General features: G+C 52.4%; 12 protein-coding genes across 12 annotated transcripts; 5 read left to right on the forward strand and 7 right to left on the reverse strand.

Moving 5' to 3' along the window:
- Positions 1–52: 52 nt before the first annotated feature.
- BO88DRAFT_426707 (glycosyltransferase family 32 protein) lies at positions 53–1,133 on the reverse strand (the record flags this gene model as incomplete). Its single annotated transcript, XM_025708927.1, has 2 exons — positions 53–377; positions 433–1,133. The coding sequence occupies 2 exons, from the start codon at positions 1,131–1,133 to the stop codon at positions 53–55; spliced, it is 1,026 nt and encodes a 341-aa protein (XP_025561855.1).
- Positions 1,134–2,045: 912 nt separating this feature from the next.
- On the forward strand, positions 2,046–3,629 carry och3 (glycosyltransferase family 32 protein). Its single transcript, XM_025713096.1, has 4 exons — positions 2,046–2,370; positions 2,434–2,810; positions 2,871–3,343; positions 3,397–3,629. The coding sequence occupies exons 1-4, from the start codon at positions 2,199–2,201 to the stop codon at positions 3,581–3,583; spliced, it is 1,209 nt and encodes a 402-aa protein (XP_025561856.1). The 5' UTR covers positions 2,046–2,198; the 3' UTR covers positions 3,584–3,629.
- Positions 3,630–3,675: 46 nt separating this feature from the next.
- On the reverse strand, positions 3,676–5,175 carry BO88DRAFT_454950 (glycosyltransferase family 69 protein; the record flags this gene model as incomplete). Its single annotated transcript, XM_025710841.1, has 2 exons — positions 3,676–4,727; positions 4,785–5,175. 2 exons carry the CDS (start codon positions 5,173–5,175, stop codon positions 3,676–3,678), a joined length of 1,443 nt encoding a protein of 480 aa, XP_025561857.1.
- A 381-nt stretch (positions 5,176–5,556) lies between these two features.
- Positions 5,557–7,655, reverse strand: BO88DRAFT_465080 (multicopper oxidase). Its single transcript, XM_025711384.1, has 4 exons — positions 7,248–7,655; positions 6,891–7,186; positions 5,919–6,821; positions 5,557–5,862 (listed from the first exon to the last, which is right to left on the reverse strand). The coding sequence occupies exons 1-4, from the start codon at positions 7,552–7,554 to the stop codon at positions 5,689–5,691; spliced, it is 1,680 nt and encodes a 559-aa protein (XP_025561858.1). The 5' UTR covers positions 7,555–7,655; the 3' UTR covers positions 5,557–5,688.
- A 1,477-nt stretch (positions 7,656–9,132) lies between these two features.
- On the forward strand, positions 9,133–9,796 carry BO88DRAFT_465087 (uncharacterized protein; the record flags this gene model as incomplete). Its single annotated transcript, XM_025711385.1, has 2 exons — positions 9,133–9,292; positions 9,345–9,796. The coding sequence occupies 2 exons, from the start codon at positions 9,133–9,135 to the stop codon at positions 9,737–9,739; spliced, it is 555 nt and encodes a 184-aa protein (XP_025561859.1). The 3' UTR covers positions 9,740–9,796.
- Positions 9,797–10,338: 542 nt separating this feature from the next.
- On the reverse strand, positions 10,339–11,762 carry BO88DRAFT_465092 (uncharacterized protein; the record flags this gene model as incomplete). The annotated part of the gene is made up of 4 exons (XM_025711386.1): positions 10,339–10,819; positions 10,988–11,172; positions 11,224–11,378; positions 11,444–11,762. The coding sequence occupies 4 exons, from the start codon at positions 11,760–11,762 to the stop codon at positions 10,339–10,341; spliced, it is 1,140 nt and encodes a 379-aa protein (XP_025561860.1).
- Positions 11,763–12,427: 665 nt separating this feature from the next.
- On the forward strand, positions 12,428–13,831 carry BO88DRAFT_342869 (uncharacterized protein; the record flags this gene model as incomplete). Its single annotated transcript, XM_025703158.1, has 1 exon — positions 12,428–13,831. One exon carries the CDS (start codon positions 12,428–12,430, stop codon positions 13,829–13,831), a length of 1,404 nt encoding a protein of 467 aa, XP_025561861.1.
- Positions 13,832–14,227: 396 nt separating this feature from the next.
- Positions 14,228–16,250, forward strand: BO88DRAFT_465094 (GMC family oxidoreductase; the record flags this gene model as incomplete). The annotated part of the gene is made up of 3 exons (XM_025711387.1): positions 14,228–14,618; positions 14,684–16,142; positions 16,198–16,250. The coding sequence occupies exons 1-3, from the start codon at positions 14,283–14,285 to the stop codon at positions 16,248–16,250; spliced, it is 1,848 nt and encodes a 615-aa protein (XP_025561862.1). The 5' UTR covers positions 14,228–14,282.
- A 298-nt stretch (positions 16,251–16,548) lies between these two features.
- Positions 16,549–18,761, reverse strand: BO88DRAFT_465100 (FAD-dependent oxidoreductase; the record flags this gene model as incomplete). Its single annotated transcript, XM_025711388.1, has 3 exons — positions 16,549–17,612; positions 17,667–18,244; positions 18,319–18,761. 3 exons carry the CDS (start codon positions 18,759–18,761, stop codon positions 16,705–16,707), a joined length of 1,929 nt encoding a protein of 642 aa, XP_025561863.1. The 3' UTR covers positions 16,549–16,704.
- Positions 18,762–20,081: 1,320 nt separating this feature from the next.
- BO88DRAFT_465114 (uncharacterized protein) lies at positions 20,082–21,850 on the forward strand. Its single transcript, XM_025711389.1, has 4 exons — positions 20,082–20,328; positions 20,543–20,616; positions 20,670–21,049; positions 21,106–21,850. Exons 1-4 carry the CDS (start codon positions 20,205–20,207, stop codon positions 21,653–21,655), a joined length of 1,128 nt encoding a protein of 375 aa, XP_025561864.1. The 5' UTR covers positions 20,082–20,204; the 3' UTR covers positions 21,656–21,850.
- On the reverse strand, positions 21,786–24,219 carry BO88DRAFT_73663 (glycoside hydrolase family 2 protein). Its single transcript, XM_025713098.1, has 3 exons — positions 22,659–24,219; positions 22,195–22,605; positions 21,786–22,091 (listed from the first exon to the last, which is right to left on the reverse strand). Exons 1-3 carry the CDS (start codon positions 24,062–24,064, stop codon positions 21,962–21,964), a joined length of 1,947 nt encoding a protein of 648 aa, XP_025561865.1. The 5' UTR covers positions 24,065–24,219; the 3' UTR covers positions 21,786–21,961.
- Positions 24,220–25,879, reverse strand: BO88DRAFT_73662 (uncharacterized protein). The gene is made up of 5 exons (XM_025713097.1): positions 25,622–25,879; positions 25,462–25,566; positions 25,008–25,405; positions 24,881–24,945; positions 24,220–24,785 (listed from the first exon to the last, which is right to left on the reverse strand). The coding sequence occupies exons 1-5, from the start codon at positions 25,766–25,768 to the stop codon at positions 24,376–24,378; spliced, it is 1,125 nt and encodes a 374-aa protein (XP_025561866.1). The 5' UTR covers positions 25,769–25,879; the 3' UTR covers positions 24,220–24,375.
- Positions 25,880–26,272: the final 393 nt, after the last annotated feature.

Here is a 26,272-nt window from a genome sequence, read left to right on the forward strand (position 1 = left end):
GTATCCAAACGTAGAACCGTGAGCAAAATGTCTAGGTAGAAATTACAAATATTCAAGAATCATGTGCTTTCCGTAACATCTCTATCTCCTGCGACACTGCGTCCCTCTGGTGCCATTCCCGGCCCCGAGAGACACATAGGCTCACAGCCCAGCATCCTCCCGCCAAGGCGACCAGAACCATTCCAAACGCCACCCGTTGATCCATATTCGCAAACGCCTTGATAAATCTTGCGTCTTTCTCGTGCCAGGAGGAACTGCCCAAATGCCGAAAGAGCGGGGTATTGACCACACCGTTGAGCATATGCATTCGTGGGTTCTCGGGGGGACCAGTTAGGACGCGGAGGGTAGAGGTATCGCGCTGCATGGTGTAAATGGTTCTATAACTTGTTAGCCCTAATCTATGTTCTCTTTAAGCGTTACAGAGCGACGTACGAGGCATAGTGGCATCCCGTGCTGAACATAACTGTGATGTAAGGCAATAACGACCATCTTCGATTGAAGGTTGGCAGATTCCGCACCAGATCACCAACGTAGGTATTGTTCGGTGCCGCCAGCATCATGCCAATGGAGATACCAACGGGGTTGGCCGCCGGCGCGACGAACTCGAATCGACGCAGAGGTTCTAACGACCGTTTACATGCCAGATCATAATCCAACACGGCACCCCCATACTTGTGCAGGATCATGTATCGCAATGCATCCACGCGCTGGACAAGGTGCGGGTAACTTTCCCACGTGAGGAGAAAGTGCGGATAGTGATTCTGCACGAAGCGGCTAGCGTTTTCGTCCGTCCATAGAAACGTCTCCCAGTCCGGATGTTGCTTGATACACTCGTCTCGAGCAGCCTGCCATTCTGCTCGTGGGGTCTGTGTGCCCAATTGGACGTGGTGCAGCCTTGCGGGGACTGGAACAGGCAGGCCGGTGTCGGCGACGGAGTATGTGCTGTTGTAGTCGGAAAAGGTCAAGTCGAATCCATCATTCTGTTCAGTGATGATAGCATCGGCGGATGAGGCTTTCCACACAAACGGTAATCGAAGCAGTAGGTAAAGATTGCAAACAAACGGGGCGAGCAGGGAGGTTAGGATGAACAGTAAGAGGGCTGCCAGCACAAGTCGGAGGCGCGCGGGAGCCATTGCGGCTGGCTGACAGTGCCTGGAAGGCTTTGGGGCTGAGACAAGGCATGGCAAGGAAGGAAAAGGTACATAATGGATATGGAGAGGCTATTTGAGGGATGTAATTGAATAGTGAAGGAGGCAGTGATGGACGGGTTTTGAGCCGCCAAAAAGGCAAGCTCCGACTGGTAATACAGTTGTGATACGGGACACGCCAGTGGTATTTGTGTGTATCGCAGATGGGTTTCACCAGTAATCCTCCGGTCCCGTTTCTGCCTGGACAACTCGACTTTCCGAGCTTCTTTCCGAGGCCGGTGGGATGTTCCCCTGGGTTTGGACTGTGCTGACACGACCGGAGAGCAAGGGTGGAGACATGATCAGCAATTGGCAAGTCGCGACTGGTACTACGGACAGTCCCGCGTCTGGAGAGTTGTAGTTTTCCCCTTTTTAGGTAATGCTGTGCAAGCAAATTGGCCAGGGTACGCAGCGAATCATACCTATGCTCATCACAGAGAGACCACAGGGCAAACAGGGCAGAAAGCTTTTTCTTTGTAATAACAACAAGTGAATCAGCCCCCACCAGAGATGCACTGCCATCTGGCCTAAAAAAGGGTCCACGAATCCAAGCAATACTAAGCTTCGACCCCACCGCGGCTAGGGCTGCGTAGGGCGCAGGCCCTGATGATGGCTCGAATTCTGTAAGCCATGCGAGCCATTCCAGCCCCCCATTGGCCAGGACGTGTGATTGACCTCGTATTATGACACCTACTAGTACTTCCTTGGATTAGTAGTCACTGTAGCCAGGGTCCAGCCAGGGCAAGGTTCTGAGCTTAGGGTTAGTGATTTTTAGGGGCCATTGCTAGGCAGCCGCATTACAAGTGACGGGACCCGCGGGAAGTTATACACCGGCCTGGCGTTGCAGTCAAGACTAGCCACGACGCAGAAAAAGTCGAAGACCAAGGCATATCCATGTCTGCCTAGCCACCCCCCAATGAAAGATTATCATGGCCTTTGCTAACCTCTACTGATGCCGGATAAATCGACTTTCCCACCCGCCTTCCCTGGAGTATTATACTCATCACAACGATGGTCTGGCGCTACATGTTACGACGTCCCGTGCTGGGCGCACTTTGCTTCCTAGTGCTTTTCACCTGGTTACTTCAACAGCCTGATACCTCGGTTAAACAGATTTCTCTTCTTCAACACCGTTACCCATTGCTGTTCGAACGCGTTCATACGAACACTCGCAGTGGTGGAGGTAAGCAACATATGACTGCTGAGTAAGACTTTGAACTCGTCGGCTAAGACAGGTTGTCTCCAGCGTGGTACATCCCACCGACCTGGACAAATGGGACGAGACAGCATCCCGAGAACATCGTCGACGCCGCCGAGCGAGTGTTGCGCTTGGCCCAGACGACTGAACGACAGATCCCGCACTCCTCAATCCCCCTGATCGTCCACCAAACCTGGAAGAGCACGCGCGTTGACACCTGGCCACACGTGTTACAGCAGAGCACGGAGAAATGGTTGCGCACGGTAGACGAGCAGATGGCTTATTTTTTGTGGGACGATGACGGAATACGACAGTTCATTCGGCGGTTCGAGCCAGAACGGGAGAAACAGTTCTATGCTTTACCCAGCCACGTGGAACGGTCGGATGTCTTCCGGATTCTCGTGTCCAAGTGGATCGGAGGGGTTGTGAGTGAAATGCCCGGGTCTTTATATCATTACACGTGTAGGTAACTGACAAACACGTAGTACGCAGATATCGACACTGAGCCTCTACAATTGCCGACATATTGGATCGCCGAGACTGATATTTTGCCTTGGGAAGATCACGAGACTGGGCATGTGTATAATTCTACAGGTTCTGTCCATGCAATCGTTGGGTTAGAAGCAGACTGTCCGCCGAACAGTGATACCTACTGGCGCATGGGATACCTGCTGCCCGTGCAGTTGACCCAGTGGGCCTTTGCATGGGCGCCAGGTCATCCAATCTTGCAGATCTTTCTCGACCGTCTTTTCATGGAACCTGCGCTTCAGCCGCATTCGAACGATCTGGACGCACTAGATCCCCTCACCCTCACTGGACCTGTCGCATTTACTCATGCGGTGCAGAGCTGGCTCGAAGCTACGGTCGGCCTCCGATGGAACGCGTTGTCAGGCTTGCAGGATGGAGGGGAAAGTAAATTAGTGGAGGATGTCTTGGTTTTGCCCATCACTGGATTCAGGTATAGCCCGTCTACTTCACATGCATCTCTTGCCATGCGCTAATTCTAAACAGTCCCGGTCGAGGGAAGTATGGAAACATGGGTTCCAAGCCCATCTCGGACCCCTCTGCGCGCTTGTACCATCACGCGCAAGGATCTTGGAGAGAGTTCAACTTGCGAGTTGAGTATGGCAAGCTCTGTCGAACGGTGTTTGGCAAGTGTCGAACGTGGTCCAAAGTGCCCCAGGGTCTGTTACTCTGAGGAGCATCCGCTGAAGAAGACAACAATACTCATAGGGTGGCCTAGTCTCTGCAAGTCTATAGTATGCCCCGGGACGTTTCATGAGCAAATAACTAGATTGATGGCACTGGAATATCCTCCCAGCCATCCTGGCCAGGCTGCCGGTTCTCCACAATCACTGAAAGCCCCCGATATCCTCCAAATCCATCTGCGCAGAATCCGTCATTCCCCGCGACACGGTCCACTTCACGGAATGCGCCCCCGCGTGCATCGGTCGCATCGGGCACCCAGACCGTATCCCTGACCACCTGGCCGGGAGTTTCGCTCCGACGTGGATTGTATCGAGGCAAACCGGCCAGATGGTTGACAATATTGTGGACAATTGGGTATAATTTCTCAAATCGCCGTGTGACCCACAGCCAGGAGTGGCTGCGCTCGTCGTATGCTACCCGCACAAACGGGTTCATGTAAATGCCCGTGTCTGCGGTCTTTGTATGGTCCAATGGTGGATCTTGGATATCGGCGTGAATAATGCAGCATTCTGATCCATCATAGAACAAATCGGGATCGGCGCGAAAGCGAACCGGGTTGTCGGGTCGTTGAAAGTACTTTGCATCGAAGGCCACCATTCCACCCCAGCAGCTGCGCACCCGAACAGCATCTTTGCCTTCCAGCACGTCTTTACGACTCAAGCCTGACCCCGCTGAAGTAAACCAGGGGAAGAACTGGAGGCCAATCCCATAGCCTTCCAGGTCTCTTGTGGCATATGTATCATAGAACTTGAACGCATTGATAAAATCGACTGCGCATGCGGCCCGGTATTGGGCTACCCCGTTCTCATCGATATTAGTAGAGAATAGAAGATGAAGCACGTCAATTGGATCAAATATCACGTCGTTCAGGTATAGTATCTTGTCGTAGATAATCTCTGGATGCTCATCCAGTGGCCGTAGGGCACGATTCCGCATCTCTGCAAGGTAGTCTGTTCGCTTCACCCGTTCCCCTCCCCCGGGGATCGTTACTGTCGGGAATGCGGTCAAGTCCAGGTCCAGTTCAATTTGTATGGAACTGTTGCACGGCAGTCGGCCCTCCAGACCTCGAAGGGCACTCCGACCTCTAATGCCACTGTCATTCTCGTAGAGGCTGAGGAAGACGTTTTCTTCACCTAGCAGATTGATTAGGTGTAATAAATCATGTCCCCATCTCCCGTTGGCTAGCTTACCATCCGGGTCGTACAGGATCGCTGCAATGAAAACTGTCTCATTATGCGGGTTCCCTCGCCCTGTAATGCCGCTTCTAGAGGCCTGTTGGTGGAGGAGCTGGTAGTGCGGTGGTAGATGCGTATACGAGGGCCACAGTATGCCCGTCAAAGCGACCAACAAGATCAAGAAGCCTATCATCAGCCGGACAAGGCCACCAAGCCGACGGGGAAGGATGCGACGATTCCCACAGTAAAGAGAACGCCTGGGGTAGAAAACAATGGCCCCTAATGATAGTTGCCTAAAGAATGGAAGGCGTCTGCCGGTTGCTCTTCTGGGTGTGATCAAGTCTTCCTCCTCGAGGTCCGAAACGGAGAGCAGAGCAATCGAGTCAACTGAGAAGCGGGGACTCATCCTGGAGTACTCCGGGGGCTTTAGAGGAATTCGAACCATGACCGCTGATGAATTAGGATGTTCCTTCTATACCGACGCTCCCAAGATACATATCAAGTGCGATTGTTTTCGTGTCATTGGAGTAGTTTCAGAGGTGCAGTGAACATGGGGCGACTGTTTAATATATATATTTTTGTGACACTACCAGCCCATGCGGGAGCTTGATACATGGTAAGTATTACTTACGTTACATTACGCACAATGTCTGTCAGCGTATCGGTGGAAGTATGTTTTAGTAATGTAAGAAACACGTAACGGCGAGTATTGACACCTGACCCTCGGTGAGATTCATGATGAGAAAGCAATGATACGAAGTTGATAAATAGACTCATTAATTAAAATGGCAGTTCTGACACAGCGCGCCCTACTAAGTCACGGAAGCTCATGAACTAGCTGGAAGATTAGTTGGATTATGATAACGAATGTTCACTTCCTATTAGTCGTTCAAAAACGGCCACTTTCAACCACAACCCTTTAAACACCAGAATCGTGCTGCACGACATCTTGAGCCGCGATGTAGCTCTTCCAGCTGGCGCAGGTGTCATTTAGTGTCTCGTAGTCGTAGATAATCTCCGGGGCTCGCTCCAGTAGCTGCACCGCAAAGCCCTCAGAAGTGTGCCAAGCGATATGGCAGTGCATGAGCCAAGCCTGCACATCTCAATTAGCCAACAGATTGGCCCAAGGGGAAAAAGGTCAGCACTTACACCTGGATTGTTGGTCTTGATCGCAATGACCAAGTAGCCACTGGCGGGCATCATCGCCACGTCACGCCGGGGGGCATTGACCAAAGTCAGGGCGTCGGTCTTTGTTGCGTCGAAATCACCATAGCCCGAAGCCAGAACCCAGAAGTCATGGCCGTGCAGGTGCATGGGATGGTCCTGGGCGAAGGGAGAGTGGACGACCAGGTACACCCACTGGTCCTGGTAGGGGAGATGGATGATGCGCTCCTTGGCTGCCCAGGTGTAGTTGTGGTTGGCCACATGCATCAGCGTAGGATAATCCCATTCGGTGTGGAAGGAGGTCTTGTTCATGGTCCACAGCAAGGCGTTCGAGGCGACCTCGATTGCGACCTCTTCACTTGTACTGTAGGCAAAATTGTCCGAGGCATTGATGGCTACGTAAGGGATGAGGTCAGAGGAGGACTCATCGGCACAGGAGTCAGTATAAGTCCAGGCCGAGGTCGTGGGGTCTGCCGTGGAAGAGTTGTCATAACGAATGATGCCCTTGATATTGTTCAAGCCATCCGTCTCGGAGCAGGCCTCCTGGGGAATTGCGCGCAACCAGAAGTTCCCGCTGTTCAGTTGCTTAGCCGTTACAATGACATCGTAGCGCTGGCCCATGCCAATACTCAGTTGTGTGGTGTTGTAGGGGTGAATAGGGACAAAATCTGCCGCAATCACTTCCATGGTGTGATTATCAATCATGAAGCGGAAATGGTTGTCAGCTGCCGCGTTGACGAGGCGAATGCGGTATCTGGTACCCGCATCAAAGGTTGTCTCGAAACGCGAACCGTTGTTGCCATAAGTGTTTGTCCCATTGATTAGGCCGTTGGGAGGAGTGGGCGGTCCACTTGTAGCGGATTCTAGGACCAGTTCGTCGGCAGTTTTCTGACAAAATTAGGCCTGCCCTGCGTCTGCATTATGCTGAGGTTACAAGGAGGAGGGGGTAAAGCGTACATGATACCAATCGTTCAAGAAGATGTGGCCTAGGTCCACATCGTAGTTGGCCGTAGCAGGGCCATTGATCAGAATTCCACCAAACACACCATCCCACGCCTGAACGTAGAAGTGGGAGTGATACCATCCCGTTCCATATTCCACAGCACGCCATTTGTAGGTGTATGACTGTCCCGGAGCGATGGGGCACTGCGTGATACTAGGGACACCGTCCATCTGGTCCGTCCAGTTCTGCCGAATTCCGTGGAAGTGCAGACCCGTTCCATTAGACTGCAGGGAGTTGGTGACATGGACGACTAGATACCCCTGGAGTCAATCACTAAATACAAAGTAACAGGACGAGCAAATACTACTTACTTACTGTATCACCCCAGTCTGCGATGATCGTGGGGCCGGGGAAGGAGCCATTGATCAATTGAACAGGAAGTTCAACGCCATCTGGAGCGGCGGTGGTATTTTCAACATTGAACCAGTACTCGCGCGTGACCCCGGTATCAGGGACCTCCTCATAGTAGTTGGTCGAAATGTTATACCCGTCTCGCCAGCAGGCCCGGTTGGTAGGACTGTTGACGCATTCTTTGGAATTGGAGGTGGACGGGATGGAAGCCCCGATGGCCTGTGGTATAGCAAGGGCTGATAGAAGAAAAGAGGCGAAGAACCACATTATACTAACATTAACGCGAACGTAACGCGTGAAAGAGATAGAAGCGAGCGACTCAATGAATCAGTAAAGAAGGAATGAATAGAGTAAAAAGGCACAGCGAACGTATAGGAAGAGAACTAGAGCATCAAAGAATGACAAGTGCACAACAATGAGGACTGAATGATGCTATGCAGCAGTGGCATATCTGCTTCCAAATGGTCAAGTTTTATATGCTTCTTTGAGATGGTTGAGCGTTGTCGGACAACGTCCAGGTACCTCTGCTCGGCCATGGTCCGTCTCTGTGGTAGAGTACCGGCAATGGTGTTTGGTACCAGGGCCACCCACCCGCGCCCCCACCGACGATCCATGCAAGCTAAAGACAACATGGGGATAGTGAGAGTCTATCTTTGGTCATCAAGCTCCTAGGCTTGAGTATTGGCGCGATCGGGGGTGCCATTAAGAAGGGCCCACCAGCGACACGCATGCCAGAAGCCCTGCTTGCGTTGCTCGTTGACCAACATTCAGGAAATTTCTGAGTCTTCCTGTCAGCATCAAAAGATCGAGTTATGATTGGATAGATCTATGGAAAATGTGGGATCGGACAGAGCACAACGGAAATTTAAATAAGCGGCCACATTGACGATGTTGGATTTATGCCTACCAACCCGAGGGAGAAGGTAGGACAGTAATGTTAGATACTAGTACCTGAAGGGCCAGCGGGTGCGCTCGAGGCATTTAATCCTGCAGTACGTAAGAAGCCCCGGGAAATTTAGCAACGGGAAGCACCCGAGGATCTCTCAGCTCCCACAAATATGGGGGCTATCATGGTGGCACAGGGTTGAGTAAGACGTTCAAGTTTCAGATACACTGAGAGCCCTGAGAGCCCTGTACCGTGACGATCGAGAGTCGACCAAGCTCTGCTGGGTAGGTGCCGGGACAATCTCCAGCTAGTGTGCAGAGACTAGTGCCCCATGGGGCAAAGATGGACAGACCAGATGGGTCAAGATCGCGGACTACAGTGAATTATCCACAGAATCGCTGGTATCAGCCACAGGCTCGCGTGGTTCCGCAACGTCATCACACAACCGTCTCCACTGGCATTGTGTTTGGTTCCACCCAAAACATCTATTTTTTCTGCTCTTGGCACCAAGCTTTCCGTCCCCATCGTAATGGCAGTTCTACTGTCTTCCACCGGCTCTGCCGTGTCTGCCAACACAATGGCATTCCCATTCAGCCCTATTCTGGGGCCAGGCATGCGCGTCACCCACGCATCGAACAAGGTTTCGCTGCCGTTAGCATGGCTTGGGGACCACGTATACAGTCGAAGATTTTTGCCGGTTTCCCGCGGACTCACTCGGGAATTCCGTTTGAGTACCAGAACCCAGAGCATGCTAGGAATATTCAACCTTGGCATTCAAGGGCTAGGGGTCCACTAAAGGAATGAGCCTATATTTGGGAAGGGTTCCCTTATAGGATTGTATGATAACGACGTTTTTGTTCGTTGGCCGAAAAACGCAAAGCACGTCCATTACATTCATATTCGTTTCTTACATTTTTACCCACCTCCCTTTTCAACACCCGGTCTACCACCAGCTCATGATGCAGTGGACGAGCTTTCTTTGCCCTCTGATCGCCTTTCACGCTGGCCTCAGCGCTGCTTGGAGCACCCATGTCAAGCGGGGATCGGAGACCAATGCCACTTTGTTGGCCTACGGACAGAACTCTTCCGCTTATCCGATCGCTTATGGGCTCAGTGATGGTATGGCCTCCGGAGTCATGTACCATTCATCCGCTGCTGACTGACAATTCAGGCCTCCTGTACATCGCTCAAAATCCGGAGAACACCGCTGCGGACCTTACACCTATGTATTGGGACCTGCCCTCCATCACCGACGAGTCCTGGATCGTGAACGGCACGTTCATGAACGGCACTCGCGCGGGCTCCCTGTACATCCGACCGGAAAGTGACAACTGTCTCGGCGTGCTACCGTTTGCCCAGGCTAAAGGGGTGAATGATGTGGTCACGGGCTTTGGCCTCTTTGCATCGCAGCTGGTCTACAACAATAATACCCAGCTGGAAGCACAATTTTGGGCGGCAAAGACGGACACTGAAGATGTCTACAAGCTGGTGTGGGTGGAGGACTCTGCACAAATTGCGAGCGAAAGCTTTCCCGTGGTGGTGAAGGCATCCGAGGACTCGACCTAAGGTAAATAAGCAACCCATGGTGGTGTGGCTTGGATTGTAGGGGGTGGTGCTCCGGGCATCATATTGTTCATGGTCATTGTGTGGTGGCACATCTGTCATTCGTTCAATTTCTATTACTATCCTTAACTATCATAATCCTATGTTCAATACACACTCGTTGATATTTAACATTCGAGCGAAGTGATTGCTAAGAATTCCAGCGCTTGACAAACAGAGCGGGAAACCACAACGTGCTTGAGCCACAACAATCCTAGCTCCAGGTAGAAAAGAATCCCTCACCCATAGAGCTTGCCGGAACTACGCTTTCACCATGCTGATTTGTCACTCAATCAGTAGTGACATACATGTAGATCGGACTCTGGGTGAGGCTCAGAGACCCTTGGCCCGGTTTCGGTAGTGTTTCAGGTAAACATGACAGCCGGGAGGAGAGCAAGCGTTGTCTCTCGACCCTTTCTTATCATTGCCCCGCCGTGTTAGTCACAGGTCCTTGTTGATGCTATCTAAGCTTAGCTGGCGTACTCGTATGCACCATAATCTGTCGTGACTACGACATTTATCCCCACTATCCGTGCCGTGCATACTCTGCCACACCCCCTGGTCTAGCGACAGGAAACGGATTGCTCCAAGCTAGATCGGACGACAATGGAGTGATCTGGAATGGGGCATCCCAATGTTGAGCGCAGAGATGGCGTATGCTGTGCTGTCGTGTCATCCGTCCCAAGGTTGGCGAGCCCAACCTCGTCTTCAGCTACCTCGCAGGTAGAGGTTAGCGTCCTTACGCGTCCAGGCTGGCTAAGTCGTATGCCAGCCTGCCAGTGGGCCCGGCCTCCATGACAGCGTGAAGGCTTCCGTGGAGACCCTGAGAAGGGGAATTGATTGCCTTTGCTTCCTTGACTGGACAGTAACCGAATGCGGGTGAGACGCGCCAGTGGTCCGAGATGAGGGAGACAGGCGCAAACAATAGCTACAGATGGTTCAATACTGGACCAGATGAACAGCGGTCCCATCATCCAAGTAATATCACGAGCTTGGGTGAATCGATATAGAACATATATGCGCACGGCACTGGCTACGCAAACGCTGCAAGGTACGTTAGGGGTGTTCCAAACTGGGAGTATGGCACACTCACAAGCTACCCAACGCAAGAATTAGGCTGACAGCAATCTTCTTCCGGCGGTTCATTTGGAGCTTCGCAATTTGTGGAAAGGGGATGATAAGGATTATAATGTCGTTGATCATGTTGACCACCCCGGTTGCGAGAAAGAATGTGTCAGTGTCAATGCACGTTCCCGACGCACCCTGGAACTGATTCCAGAAATAGGACAGCGGTTTGCAGCAGTTCCCCATGGCCACCCAGACAATAACAGGGTAAGAGAGCGCGAGCACAAATCCAAATAAAACGGAGATTCGGAGGGAGAGAGGCTGATGAACAGCTACAAAGATTCGGCGGTAGAAGAAGAGGATCGAGAGTTTATATGCTGAACATCCGGCAGCATACATAAAGGTGTATGTGAACAGGATCTGCCTGGTGAGCTACCACATATTATACCGAAAGTATCGCACAATCGTACCTTGAAAATTGTCGACACATCGGCCAGAGATGCTGCCCATACATGCTTTCCAGCGCCAAATGCGCCGCCTAGATTTTTGACGCGTTTTAGAAGCCGACGTATCTAGGGGAATAGGAAGTATTTCGCGCTCTACCCGCTAGACTTAGCCCTGCTGTGGCTGCAACAAAAACCTGGTAAGTAGCGATATCGATGTTAGGGCTTGAAGACCAATTGCGGATTGACTCATGTTGTTCACGCACCAAGGACACCAGAATCAACCAGTCGTCCAGTTGAAAAGGATTCCGCACGGCCAGTCTCGCGATGAACCGGAGACCCACTGCAATTATGCTGAGGACCAGCAAAATAATAACGGCTGTATTGTCTCGACGTACTTGGCTATCAGCTAGATCGATGTGGGCAGGAGGTTGACCGAAGACGGCTATTATACTTGGATTTAGGTCCCTGATGTCCATGTCTGGATTAATAAGATAAGCTGGAGCAATATGATGCTCTTTCTCAGCTTCTATATTGCGGCTAAGCCGATGCTATGTGCAGCAAGGAAATATTAAAGGGGTTATTATTTTGCAGTGGCCTAGAGCAGACAGCCATCAGTCGGGTTGGTAAGGAGACGCTATTTGCTCCTTTTTCCTAACACTCACGAAGCTAGCAGGGGCTTCCTTTCAACTTAAGTCTATAGTCAATGGATGGCACATTGGGATGAACGACGGTGTCGCTTTTAGCATGTTAGCTGTGCGTTAGTGCTGACAGCTGACAGGGATCGTTGCGACGATCACAATTTTTCCGCTGCTCTCCGACGGATAAAACGGCGGTTAAGCAAAGAATCCAAGTTTTCGCCAGTGATAGATAACCCAAGCCAGTATCACGGCCAATCATATTCTCGATTGGATATCGCTTTCTCCTGTCAGTTGACGTATTGGGAAGCCTGGCCTGATGTCGTCGCAACAGGATGCATTTTAGTGCCGTCGCTGCCTCTCCGGTCCATGAACCGTCTGCTGGGTTCTGCTCAAGAGAAAGGTATTAATTCGAGGATGATGTGCCTGTACCTGGCTTGCATGTCGGGATGCTGACCCTCTTTTCCATACGACATACTTTTGGAGGCATCATTTCATGTGTTGCAATGGGTTCGATAGCTGAAGCGAGCGACATCCCGAGCCTCACGGCGTTAGAACGTATCGGTCCCAAGGGCTATGTGCGGTACATCTTTCCCTTCCCACTTGGAGATGACTATGATCTTGACCAGGTGGTCGAGATTCTCCGGGTGAGCTACGTGGCCACCACTCGCCGGCTACCGGTTATGGCGTGCGAGGCGGTGCCGGACCATCGCACAACACAACGAGGTGTCCTTCGCCTCCAACGCCTCCTCGAGGGATACATCGAGCCGATAGTGACCCGAGATCTCCGTGCGCCCGGCAAATTTCCGACCACATACGCAAAGCTTCAGGCCAGGGCGTTTCCGGTGGCTTTCTTTGATGCCGACGTGCTATGCCGCCGCTCTGTATGGCCCACTCCGGGAGAGCGATTGCCAGTATCTCTCTTGCAGGCCAACTTCATCCCCGGTGGCCTGCTATTGAATTGGTGCGTGTTGCATGTGGTTGGTGACGGCACGACGTACCAGGTGTGGATGAAGGTTTGGGCGGAGGAGTGTCGTCGTGCTCAGGGCATGGCCATTCCTGAACCCATCGAGCTCCCAGAAGCGACTTTCAGAGATCGCGAATGCGCAATGCGGGCATCTGGACGTAATCCCGGCTCACTGGGCACTCATCCGCAGTACACATTGCTTCCATCTGCATCGGCCGGAGCACCCCCTAAGATGCTGGCCCAGAACCATCGCACTCAAGTCTTCTATTTCTCCCCTGCAGCGCTGACGGCACTGAAGGAGGCAGCGTCTCCCGCTCATGCGACCATGACCTCAGACCAAACTTGGATTTCTACCAATGACGCCCTATCGGCGCTGCTCTGGAGGACGGTGATGGCTGTGCAGTGGCCCCTGGATACTCTCCAGGGTGATCCCGTATCCGTTTTCAATCTCGCGATCGACGGGCGCCTACGGACCGATCCGCCTGTTCACCCGGAGACCTTGGGATGCTTTCTGGAGTATCTCGGGGTTTCCCTCCCGATTCGCACCATTCTGGGCTCCGCTAGCCTTGCGGATCTAGCCATCCTGATCCGTAAAGAAGTACTCCGCGCCGACCGGCAGTTCACGGATGACCTGGTCGCACTGGTAGAGCAGTTGGAGGATGTGGACTGCCTGGTGCCCACGGCATTCCTGGATGTCCCTGGGTTCAACTGCGTACAGACTTCCTGGATCAACTTCCAGTTATATGGACTGGAATGGGGTCCCCTCATGGGCCACCATATCGGCGCGGTGCGAGCCCCTCACATTGGTGTCATCAACGGTCTGCAACTCGTGTTGCCGGCGCCACCAGAGCGGGGGATGGAGGTGTTGGTAGGAGTGGAAGAGAGCTGCTTGGAACGCCTGCTGCAGGACCCACTGTGGATGAAGTATGCTGTGGCACGATAAGTAAGAGGTGGAATATGCGGGTTAGGTGTCACAAGCAGCCATCCGTAGTCGCTTCGAGGCATTGTGTACATAATAACCCTACTATTGAACGCGTGTTACTCAGCATAGCAGTAGTATCCCGAAAAATCGATCACTGTTGCATACCATCTTACAGCAAATACCGGCTTTTTCATTTGCCTAAGCCACGGCATTATTATCACTGGAACGCTGACCGCAAAGCCGCCGCGGATCATTCACCAACATTCCAGCAAGTGACGTTAAATTCCACGAGCACAAACATCCACATTCCGTTTACGGGAGCTTCACAGGCGCCAGAGCAATGGGTGACAATTACTTTATACACCAGGGCCCCTCCGCCCTTGCAGAGACAGGAGTCGCCAGACCTTTGAGCTATCTCTTCGAATCCCCACTGACTTTGCAGGCTTCATGGGGTATTCATACAACATCCAACATGCGCATTGTGCTCAAAGCTAGCTTGGGGGCAGTGCTGATTGCCTCCGCCCACGCGCTGGGACAAAGGCCTCTGGGGTCCTCATTCGGTGTTCCTGGGACCAATGCAACTTTCGACTACATCGTGGTAGGAGGTGGAACCGCGGGTTTGACGCTGGCCACGCGACTAGCCGAGCAGCAGAACGGCTCGGTGGCTGTCATAGAAGCAGGAGGTTTCTACGAGATTGACAATGGTAATCTAAGCCAGGTCCCTGCCAGTGCCGGAGAATACAGTGGTCCATCCCCATCTGACTGGCAACCTTTGATTGACTGGGGATATGTCACTACCCCGCAAGAGGTACGTAGTTCAGGGCAATCGGCAGAATAAGATATGCCAAGCGCTGACGGATTTGTTGGCAACAGGGACTTTACGATGCACAGGTACACTACCCGCAGGGTAAGTGCCTGGGAGGCAGTTCCGCCCGCAATAGAATGGTATTCCACAGGGGCACAAAAGGAGCGTATCAGAAATGGGCGGATGCGGTGAACGATGACAGCTTCACTTTCGACAACCTGCTGCCCTTCTTTGAAAAAAGCTTACACTTCACCCCGCCGGATCAGTCCCTGCGTTTAGCCAACACCACCCCTTGGTATGATGCTAGCGTGCTGGGCACTGGCGCGGGTCCACTGTCTGTGACCTACTCCCACTACGCCCAGGCCTTTACTTCGTGGGCTCTTCAGGGCATGAAGAGTGTGGGATTGTCAATGATTCCCGGATTCCAGAGTGGCTCGCTACTGGGCTCGGGGTATACTCTGCTAACCATTAACGCTTCCACGATGCTGCGGGAGTCATCCGAGACAGCGTTCTTGAGGAGTGCCTTGAGTCGCCCCAACTACCAGGTCTATCAGTCAACCCGGGCTAAGCGGATCCTCTTCGATGGTGGTCAACGGGCAACAGCCGTGATGGTGGAGACCGGGGGATTTACCTACCAGTTGAACGCGACCAAAGAGATCATTCTCTCCGCAGGGGCCTTTGGCTCACCGCAATTACTGATGGTATCTGGTGTTGGGCCTGCTGAGGTTCTCAATCCACTGGGTATTCCTGTAGTGGCTGACCGGGCAGGCGTCGGCCAAAATCTGCAGGACCAAGTCCTGTCGTTCGTGGCGCGCCCTGTTAATGTGGTTACAGAGTCTGCGATGAATTCCCCGGAGGCACAGGCCGAGGCAGCACAGCAGTTTGAGGAGCTGGCAGCTGGACCCTATACCAGCCCCGGAGTTGAGGCCCTGGCGTGGGAAAAAATCCCCCATGATCTGCGGGCGCAGTTGTCCAACGATACCCGAGAGTTCCTTGACCAGTATCCGTCGGACTGGCCCGAGATTGAGTATGTTCTGATGGCAGGGTATAGAGGGGGGAGGGAAGATGGAATACAGGAGCCTGATGATGATTTGAACTACGCCTCCATTGTGTTTGGCCTTGCAATATCGCAGTCCCGCGGCAACGTGACAATCACCTCCAGGGATGTTGCCGTCCCGCCTCTAATCAACCCAAACTGGCTCACTGCATCGGCAGACATTGAGGTTATGGTAGCAGGCCTCAAGCGGGCGCGGCAGTTCTGGCAAACAAGTGGCCTCGATCCGGTGGTAATTGGCCCGGAAGCGTTTCCGGGAGATTCAGTTGAGACCGACTCGGAGATTGAAGTCACTGTCAGGCGCAATGCCAATTCCATCTCGCATGCCTCGTGCACGTGTGCTATGGGAACTGCTGACGATCCAATGGCCGTGGTGGATACCCAGGGCCGCGTGTTTGGAGTGCAGGGGCTGCGGGTAGTCGACGCTTCAATTTTCCCTCTTCTGCCTCCGGGTCACCCGCAGGCTACAATTTGTAAGCTACAATCCGCAACCTCCTTTACTAATTATATCTGGCTTACCATGGACAGATGCCTTGGCCGAGAAATTAGCCTGCGATATCACCAGACAGTGCGCCGAGTAGATTGCGTAAAGCCTTTCATAATCCAATACCAACGGAGTTGTTTGAAGTGTAAGACCTAGCTGCTCATTCATCAGACGGTACAACGCTCCAGTAGCATATTGAGGATGCGTTGTCACGACGTTCGGCGGGTGTTAGGCGGGCCGCAATGGTATGCGCAAGTGCCTGTCTTAAGATCGGAGACAGCATCCTGCTATGCGTAGGCCAACCGTGCAGGATCCGCTCGTAGTGGAAGCTTACAAGTCGCAGTTCTTCACTTCCGGCCACATTGCCGCAGCCTAAAGATTGAGCCCAGTCAGTAAAAATGTTCCATTCTTGTGAGCATGGTTGAGTGTGGCTCACTATTAGTCAATATAATGCTTATCGCTTTTGTTAAGTTAGGAAAGGCCAGATATATATACATGATCTAATGGCAAGGAGTTCGACAGAAGTGAGTGCTGCTCTTTACACATCCCGTTCACACCTTACATAACCGGCCATTCTGATCCGGCAGCCCATCCAAGCTGTGCACCTTCCAGTCCTCACTACCTACTCCAGTCGGTGCGTAAAACAGTCCTGTAGGATCATACTTTTGCTTCAGGGCATACAGGCGATCATAGTAAGAGCCATAGAATGCCTGCTGGAAGTGCGGCTCCATGACATCCGCCTCAGACATGTAGGCGCCCGCCTCCGGGCAAGTGTGCCGCCACTCTCCCAGGATATTGTAGGTGAAATGTTCCATCTCCTCCAGAATCTCGGCATTGGTGGCATTACTTGACCAACTGGTCGACGTGATGGCGTGCATCAGCGTCTTGCGGAAGGCTGGGTTGGCCGAGCTGGGGGAGACTCCATCGAGCAAGTCGGCTTTCAAGTTAAAGGCCAGCAAGGAGTAACCGGCCGAAACGGTGGAGCGGAGAGCAGCCACAGTCTGGTTGAATCGGGCTGGATCCTCGAAGTTGGCGCGTGGAAACAGTCGAGATCCGGTCATCATGGTCACCGAACCGACGGTCTCTAGCGGGAAGCCCGCGTTCCAGGCGTCAAAAAAGTTATCGTAGTAGGTCGTGTTCGGCTGGAAGGAGATGCCCAATTGATGCAACTCGTCAAACCATGGCTGCATCAGAGAGTTGAACTCGGCTACAGTGTGATTAACCGCAAAGTAGGGGTTCATAAGGAATTCAAACGCGTCAGTTCCCGTTGAGATGACCCAGAAGTAGGCGTACGTTCCAGCATCGGCGTTAACCGGAAAGCGTTGCATGTACGCGCTCACACCCGCCCAGAAGGCATCGGCCGAAACATTTGTGCCAGTAGTGAACGAGAAGGTTGAGACAGTGACGGGCACTTTGGGGTAGACACGAGAGATGATAGACGTGACTATACCGTATGTACCTAGTCCACGTCAGTAATACGGTCAGCATATTTGCAATGGGCTTTTTAACTTACCGCCACCTCCACCACGAAGGGCCCAGAAGAGATCGGGATCTGATTGCTCGGTAACGGTGACAAATCGGCCATTAGCCAGAACTACCTCCAGTGCCAGCACTTGATCCGCAGCCAATCCGTACACACTCGACATAGGCGAATGACCTCCTCCAAGCACGTAGCCACCGGCCACACCCACAGTCTTGCCCTCGCCACCTACTGCAGTAAACCCAAGCTCATTGGCTTTCTCGTAAATTTCGAACGCCTGAACACCAGCACCCATCTTTACCGCAGGACCGCTATAGTTGCCGAGCCGATAGTCCTCGTAATAGACGATATCTTTGAGGTGATGCGTCCAGACGCCTAGGGCTCCGGCGCCAGTAGATTTGCCATTGAAATCATGACCAGTATTTTTGGCGACTAAGCGCAGTCCAGTATTACGGGCAAAGTTCACGGACAGCTGGATTTGCGCTACCGTGCTTACGTTAACGGCGTAACTGCTGTAGCCCCCCAACGTGCAGGATCCGGATGTCAGGTCGGGTGGCAAGCAACTGCGGCCCTCAAACAGCGGCCACATCACTGACGCGGGGTCTGCTGCACTATCCAGCTTTGTCAATACAATGTGCTCTGATGAGGAGAAACCAGTAGTCTGCGTATCACAGAATGGACTCACTGAAGGTAGGAGATGGTCCAGTCGTCCGACACATGGTCGCACTCAGTTGCGTTGTACTCGGGCCAGAATGGATAGCAGGATGCGGCTAATGGGACTGTCTTGATGAGTGCGCCGCCCAGCAGCTGGTCAAATAGTGACCATGTCGAGTCGGATGGCCAAGCTGCATCACTGGGGAAGACCTTGCACTCGCCTGATGAGAGGGTCCGTGTGGAGGTATTCCGGCCGAACTCGAAGAGGGCGGTAGAATTTCCCAGCGCAGACTGCAGCTGAGCTAGCACGCCACCTGTAAGTTGATGAATTTCACTGTCGAAGAAGGGAGCATTGGCCACAGAGTTGGCTGCTGGGACGGTTGTGGCCGCAACGGGGACCGTCCTGGAGGCCGCACTGGCCTGGGAGGCAGTGCCGAGGGCGAGCGCCACGAGGAAAGATGTTGAAGGAGCCATTAACCAAGACACCAATGAACAGCCGCTTGAAACACTTCCTGGCAAGCAGTATTTAAGCCAATGCGACCGGCAGCCGTCACGATGCTTTATCTCGCTAGATCGTAACCGACCTGAGCTAACTATCCTTAGTGTATCCGGCGACCACTGGCGTGGTGGCCCCCAACCCGCATTAGATTAAGCTATCCTCCACCGGCCGCGCGAGGTTGTGGAGCAGTTGGGGGAGCCGGTCAGCTTGGTGTCGAGACAAGCGACACTGATTGCTCTAGTATTGGCAGAATGAGCATACTTAGTCTGAGACACGATCCCACAGTCCCAAGAACCCCGTGCCTCCTCTTCCTGCTCTGAGACGTTTTGGCCAGGCCGGGACTGGGTCTCTCAGGAAGAGCCGGCGCAGCCCGGAAATGACACTGCCTTAGATGGGAAGCACAACAGCTGGACTCGATCCACTAATCATCCAGTCGGAGTCTAAGGGAGAGAAAAGAAATTTGCGCCCTGGAAAAAAAAGCTTGGACATTAACATCTTCACGATATCCATCTATCGCTCTCTCCTGGGTGATGGACGGAGCCCGCGATCCGCAAAACTAGCTGATCGCAGAGTCATCCGTGCCTGAATACCCCATAGTTAACTACTAGTTAAGGCTTGATATGCCGGTTAGTCAGACGACTATCGTTCCTGCATGAGGTTCAAGTACCGACATTTCATGCAACAGGGAAGGATGGGGTTGTTGCGGCTGGGGGCGGGGAATCTCCGACGGAGGAAAGAAATAGTTGCCCTGATAGAGTCTAAGATGTGAATACGGATGAATGGGCTCGGCTACAAAATGCACACGGTCTCCGTTCCCATTCACCTAAGAGTAAAGTGTACCCGGAAGTCCGGCTATTCCTGTTGATACCCCTGTCATCTTCGCCGTCTCTCATCTCCGACCTGCCAACCTACCACATTGAGGGCCGCAACGGCCGTCATCTCCGCCGGAAAACCGACGGAGACCCCCGCCGCAAGTGCACGCCTCTCTGGACTCTAATATACAATGGTCTGGCGTGCGATGCCTTTCTGGGTATAGGGTCGGACATGCCACAGGTGGATCTTTGTCGGACAAAAATTTCCGCTTATTACTAACTCCAGTCTAGCCGTCAACAGATAGCTACCGAGCACTAGAATAATCGGACTATATACTACTCGAGCTTTGACTGGTGGATGTTCACCACCACCTCTCACAGTGCAATTGTAGTGTTATGCCTAATGCAGTGTTCATTAATCAAACCTTGCAGTAGTGTCGTTTCATACAGAGGCTTCTACAAAGTATCTATTCGTTCGTTCCATGGACTTATTCCCGGTTCGCCTCCCTTGGGTTCGGCAGATAACCTTAAGCAGGGCTGTATCCAGGAAACAATATTCCCCTCGATGTCGACGGATGGCCTTTACGGTCTGTCTCTACGCCCAACATGGTGGACGATGGTCACCAGAAGACTGCCTTGGGCGTGGTTGTGGCCTTCCCCGTACTGGGGGGAATCGCAGTGCTGCTGCGGATCTGGAGTCGCTACTTGACTCGGTCGCGCTTGGGAGCAGGTGGGAATCACCCTTATTCAGTGGCTCATTTTGGCTAACCACGAGAAGATGATATTCTGATTGTGGTCGGATATGTAGAGTGCCCTAGCTCGAATTCATCTTACATGGATGCTGACTTTGACAGATTCTTGCCATCGGGCAATCAATCACCTCCTGGTATTGTAGGTATCCTCTAGACTACGATGCGTTCTATACTGCTTGTTAACCAAGACAGATATCAAGACGAACTATGTGGGAATTCATATCTGGGACATCCCAAAATCCTATGACATCAAGCTAGGACTCATTGTAGGGGATCACTGTCCCCGCCCTGTTTCGCTGACATTGACTGACTGGACCAGTGGAACTTTGCGAATCAACTAGTCTACAATCCTTGCCTCACAATGGTGAAGCTGTCTATCCTCGTGTTTTTGCGTCGCCTCGAATCCCAATCGCGGCTTGTAAATATTCTCATATGGTCCACCATGTTCATTACGGTCGCATTATTTGTCGCGGTCCTTTTTGTGGATATTTTCCAGTGCAGTCCGGTCGCCTACGTCTATGACTTCTCCATCTCAAACGGATCCTGCATCAATCAGGGGGCGTTTTATGTGGCGACGGCGGCAACCTACCTCTTCACCGACGTGCTTGTTCTGTCGATTCCCATCATAATTACCTGGGGATTACACATGCCACTAAGAAGGAAAATTGCTGTCTGCGTGGTGCTCTGCATGGGCGCAGTGTAAGTGGCGGATGGTCTCCCAGGGAAATGAAGGCCAGATGGCTAAACAAGTACAGAGCAACGGGGGTGGGAGTCTGGCGGATAGTTCTCCTTGCTCAAGGCTTCTTTCCGACTCACCCGGTGTACGATGCCACCTATTCCATTGGCTTCTGTAGCTCGGCAGTAGAGGTCCATGTCGCCGTTCTAACTGCTTGTGCCCCTTGTCTCAAGGCCATTGCTAGTGTCTACTTACCTCGTCTGCTGGGCTCTTCACGTCGAGCTACCTACCCTTCAACCGGTCGCCAATATGTTCCCAATTCCACCACATCGTACTCTCGTCGATCTCACGTCAAGATTTCGGCTCCGCGTGGCGATACCTCGGTCGCATTTGAGATGGTAACCACCCAGCCACCGATGCTGGGTGCTGAAGAAGCCGCAGCCAAGAGAGAGATGCGAAAATACTATCCATACGCGGAAGCAGATGTTACCAGCCTCAGTAGTGAGGACGGCGCACCGCCGACAGGCATTGTGAAGACTACGGCGATCTCGGTCCAATACACGGCGGACTTCAACTCGGAACATGGCGAGCAAGGGATCAGAGAAGGAAGCGTAGAGCGCTTGGTTTAGACGGAAATTCCATTAATAATTGTAGCCGGTTGAGGGCTTGAACTTGAGGTTGCTACGATCGTCATCGCAGCTTATAAGATAGATTACTCTCTCTACCTGTCCCATGGCTATCTGTCTTGTCACAAACTTGTCTATTGATGCGTTTCCATCATCGGCTCGTAATAACCACCAGCTACCCAGGTGTGTCTTGATACAGAGATTGCAGGGATAGATTGCCGCCTGCCGGGCAGCAGTACTGTCATTTAGAAGATTATCATAGCGTTTACCCTCTCCTGTACTTTCTGAGCTCTAGCAAGAATTTCTTGTCTATTTTGGAGCCACATTCTCGTGGTAGTAGCGGTGAGCGGAATCCATAATGGCCTTGACCCGGGAAGCTGGCACCTTCTCCTTCCTGTCGTACGAATAGAGACCATTTACCTCTTGTTCGATGTCACATCTATGAAGATATTAGCCATCTAGAATCGGAGAACGCGGCTGTTGATATCTTGCACGGTCGGGAATCACCAATAATACACAAGACAGCATAGGAGGGAGCATACAATTGAGTATAGACCAATCCACACGAATGCCCTCCTTTCACCACTGCCATAACTAGCTTTTCAAGTCGACTCAACAAATCTTCTGGATCACTAGCGGTGGTGTATCCCCAGTCCCGGTCTCCTGCTGTGGTTCCCTTTGCAGGAATGATATTGACTCCGCCAAATTCAGAACAGATGACGGGGGCCCCGGAGGCATGCTGTGCACCAGGGTCCGAAGGAGTAGATGGCGTAGCTGGGATGGGGGGCACAAACATGTCGCGGCTCGACTTCTTGCCCAGGATGCCATTTTGGAAGTCCGCACAAGTCTCTGTCAGCACAGGGAAGTCGGAGTAGTCATGGTAAGTCGTCAGGTCGGTTGCGACATGTTCCCAGCCGCAGTTGTCATTGATCGGCCGAGTTGGATCCAGCGTTCTGAACTTATGAGCGATGCACCACTTTACAGAACAGAAGAAACTATAACTTACTTGGTCAGGTAGTAAACTGAGCGAATATGGTTGCGCTGGTCAATGTTGTCCTTCAGGGAGGGATAGCCCCAGCTTTCGTTGAACGGGGTCCATGCCACTATGCACGGGTGATTGATATCCCTGCGCACGGCCTCCACCCACTCGCTGTTGAAGCGCGAGATGTATTCGTCGCTAAACTCGTAGGCATTGGCTATTTCACCCCAGACCAGAAATCCTAGCCGATCGGCCCAGTAGTGAAACACGGGATCTTCCACCTTCTGGTGCTTGCGGCAACCATTGATACCCATCTTCTTCGCCATTTCAATGTCTGCTCGGAGAGCATCTTGAGACGGTGGAGTCAGGCCGGTCTCCGGCCAATATCCTTGGTCCAGCACGAGGGTCTGAAAGCACGGCTTTCCATTCAGTCGGAAGGTGCCATCGCCGTGAGTCCAAGAAACGCTTCGCATGCCCGTCGTCGTTTCGACCGTATCCACTTGATTTCCCGAGGCGTCGTAGAGGCGTAAGGTCAGGTCATAGAGAATTGGATGCTCTGGTGCCCATAGAGCTACACTACCTTGCCAACAATCAGCATGGTTGAACGGACTCTGTTGCTTCAAAGGTTCCACTTGTGGAACACGCATGTCTATGTCAAGGTCCACCCAGTCCTTGTCACGCGGGAGCTCTTTTCTGCCACGAGTGACTGGTTTTCCTGCAAGACTAGCTTCAATTTCAACGCTACATCCAGAGGCAACAGGGCGGCCTAGTACTGTGAGTCGTGCACGTAAAACGCCCCCTTCAATGTCATCCGACCGTAGGACTGTCCCGTCACTGCTACTTCCCAGCCGCGTCCGGGGCACACTTTCCAACCAGACGGACAACCATATGCCACTAGTAGGGGTATAGAAAATTTCTTGTGGGACGGGTCCCCAGTATTGCTTCCCTCGCAGTTGACCGAGGTCGGTTGCAGAGTCGCGGACGCGAATCGTGAGGCGCCGGGCGTCCGAACCTCCTTGGCCACCAAATGCGTCCGACACATCTATGTCAAATGGCACATGGCCACCTCGATGAGCACCAACCAACTGTCCGTCCACCCAGACAGTACAGTCGTAGTCCACCGCCCCGAAGCGAAGGATCAGTCGGTTCCCCTTTGCTTGTTCATCCGTGGTGCGGATGTCCGCGACCCTTCGTTCATACCAGAGCACTTCATGAGCCTCGTAGAGCCCAATACCGGACGCTGGTGTTTGAAAAGCGTACGGTACATTTATCTGGCGCTTAGATTGTGCGGCCTCTTCGGCAGGGAGACCCAGTTGATGCCACCGTTGACTCAGGCCTGTATCAGCATCGTCGAAGATGAAGTCCCAGGAACCGTCGAGGGAAAGCCAATTGAGGGCTGGGCGGTGGAAGTCAGGACGAGGATATGCGGCCATCGTTCAATCACTAGATAATGCTCACGGAGAACTCAGTTGTTGTGGTTGGGATGGAGGATCAATGATGTGAAGTGCGCAGGACAACTGGTGAGGGGAAGAGGGATCGACAGCCAACCCCGCCCTGCCATGACGTGGTCCCATCGACCAGTGAAGCAAGGCCGTCTGCTAATTTTTGTGGAACTACTTCAGGGAGCCTTTGCAACATTTCCTGAAGACTCTAGCCAATTGAACTAACTGGTCATATCGTCTTAGCTGATAAGTCTTAGCTGATATAAAAAAAATATTGTCAACCCAGATTAAACTAGGGTCTATCACACAACACTGCTATTCCTAAATTCCCACCCGGTATCCAGGTTAAAGGTCTGTTGAATCAGAATGTCATTTGTACGCATGCCAGTATCACAGCTGGCTCTAGGCGAACAAGCATCGGGGTGGGTCACCCCTGCCCCGTCCCCTCGGATAGTGGTGGTCGTGTTCATGACATTCCCCGGGCGAAATAAGGACACGGGCGCTGATGGGTAGGAAGAGACAGAAACAAAGTCGGCCTTGGGAGCCGTGGGCCCCGGCCCTGACGAGCTGCGTGAGCTCAACCGCGTCATTCCAGGCTTGGCGAGGATAGTCCGAAGATGCTTGAGCAACGGATGTAGAGTGGCCAGACTACCTGCGAATATCCCCAGGCCAACCTCGACATTAGACCAAACGGCCACCTCATAAGTGGCGTCTATGTTCAATTAGCATCAGATCCTTGCGCAAAGAAGACGGGCGTCAATATGGGAATGGGGGGGGGGATAAGATGCAATAACAGGGGCGTCTTACAAAGGAAGTCCGGGTCGGCAAATGTGGGCACATAAGGAATGCGAACAATGACGGCACAGCAGGCACTATCAAAATCTCGGTTAGTGAAACTGGAAGTGATACGAGACAGATATATCAGGCTACCCACATGCAACCGATGCTGCTGATACCGATCGCAGCCACTTTTCTCCGCCACGGCATATTCAACTTCCGAATAATGAAGTATGGAACTATCCCAACCGCTAGATCACAGCACGCAGCAACTGCACTGTATGCCCAGGTCAGGGCAATGACTACCTCGATATTCACACACGTTCCCTCCACAGTGGGATCAAAGGCGACCCTAGTCCAGAAATAAGAAACAGGACGACATTGCAGCAAGAGGGAAAACATGAGCACAAGCCCCATGAGGACGGTGCAAGTCATGATGATGTAGAGAAATGCGAGGTGCGGTCGCTTGATGGTGATACAAGTGAGAAAGATGCATATTGAACATTTGCAAAAGATGGAAGAGAAGCAGTATCCGATCTCGCAGAGCCACCAGTACTGAATAGGTTGTCAGTTGGAAGGAACCGTGAGCCGAGAACGATGATTGAACACACCTCCATTGCAGTAACTCGGTGGCTTGCCGTTAAGTCAGCGAAGTGCTTTCCCGTGCCGTATATACTGCCTCCGATCATGACGCCACAGAACATGGCATAAACGGCCTGTGAAGATGTCAGCCTGGTCTATCTCACCCGCTGTCGCAAGGTCGCCACATACCATGGCTAGGATCATGAGGCCATCATCCCATCCAAAGGCCTTTACCAGCCTTAAACGGACATAGCAACGGAGCAGGACTGTGATCGAGGTCACAGCCAAAAATACTGCGGGGATGGCGCGGACGGCGGCATTGCGGTTGACCGTCATGGACGGCGAGTTTTGGGCTGTCTTGGACGGTCACTGTTCAGCCCGATGTCAATCCATGCATATGGTAGTTGACGATCAATAACAATCTAGTTTGCTGCGGGAAAGGCTTGAGGTCATAAAAGAAAGCTAAAGAGCAGGGCGGTAGTGGAAATCAATCGATATCTCGCCCCCAAGATTATCTCAAGATCCTGTAACCATGGGTTCGTGTCTCCTGCTCGGACTGGCCAATGGGCCCTCTCATTGGTTGGGAGATCCTATACCAGCATTGTCTTCCATGGATACGCAGGGTTCGATGATTCATCATTGAACCATAACAGTCCTTTGACGATGCAAAAGTGACACTACATTGGGCGCCGCCGGAAAGGACACGATATGCATACATATATATATATGATAGAGGTCTACACAATGAATATTAAGGTGCTTTCATCTGATCGCGGTATACTACCATTTACGACATGAGCGATCTTGATGAAGATTACCCGATCGCTGTAGAATCCGACT

The sequence above is a fragment of the Aspergillus vadensis genome (assembly GCF_003184925.1).
Source record: "Aspergillus vadensis CBS 113365 unplaced genomic scaffold BO88scaffold_15, whole genome shotgun sequence".
Lineage (NCBI taxonomy): Eukaryota > Fungi > Ascomycota > Eurotiomycetes > Eurotiales > Aspergillaceae > Aspergillus > Aspergillus vadensis.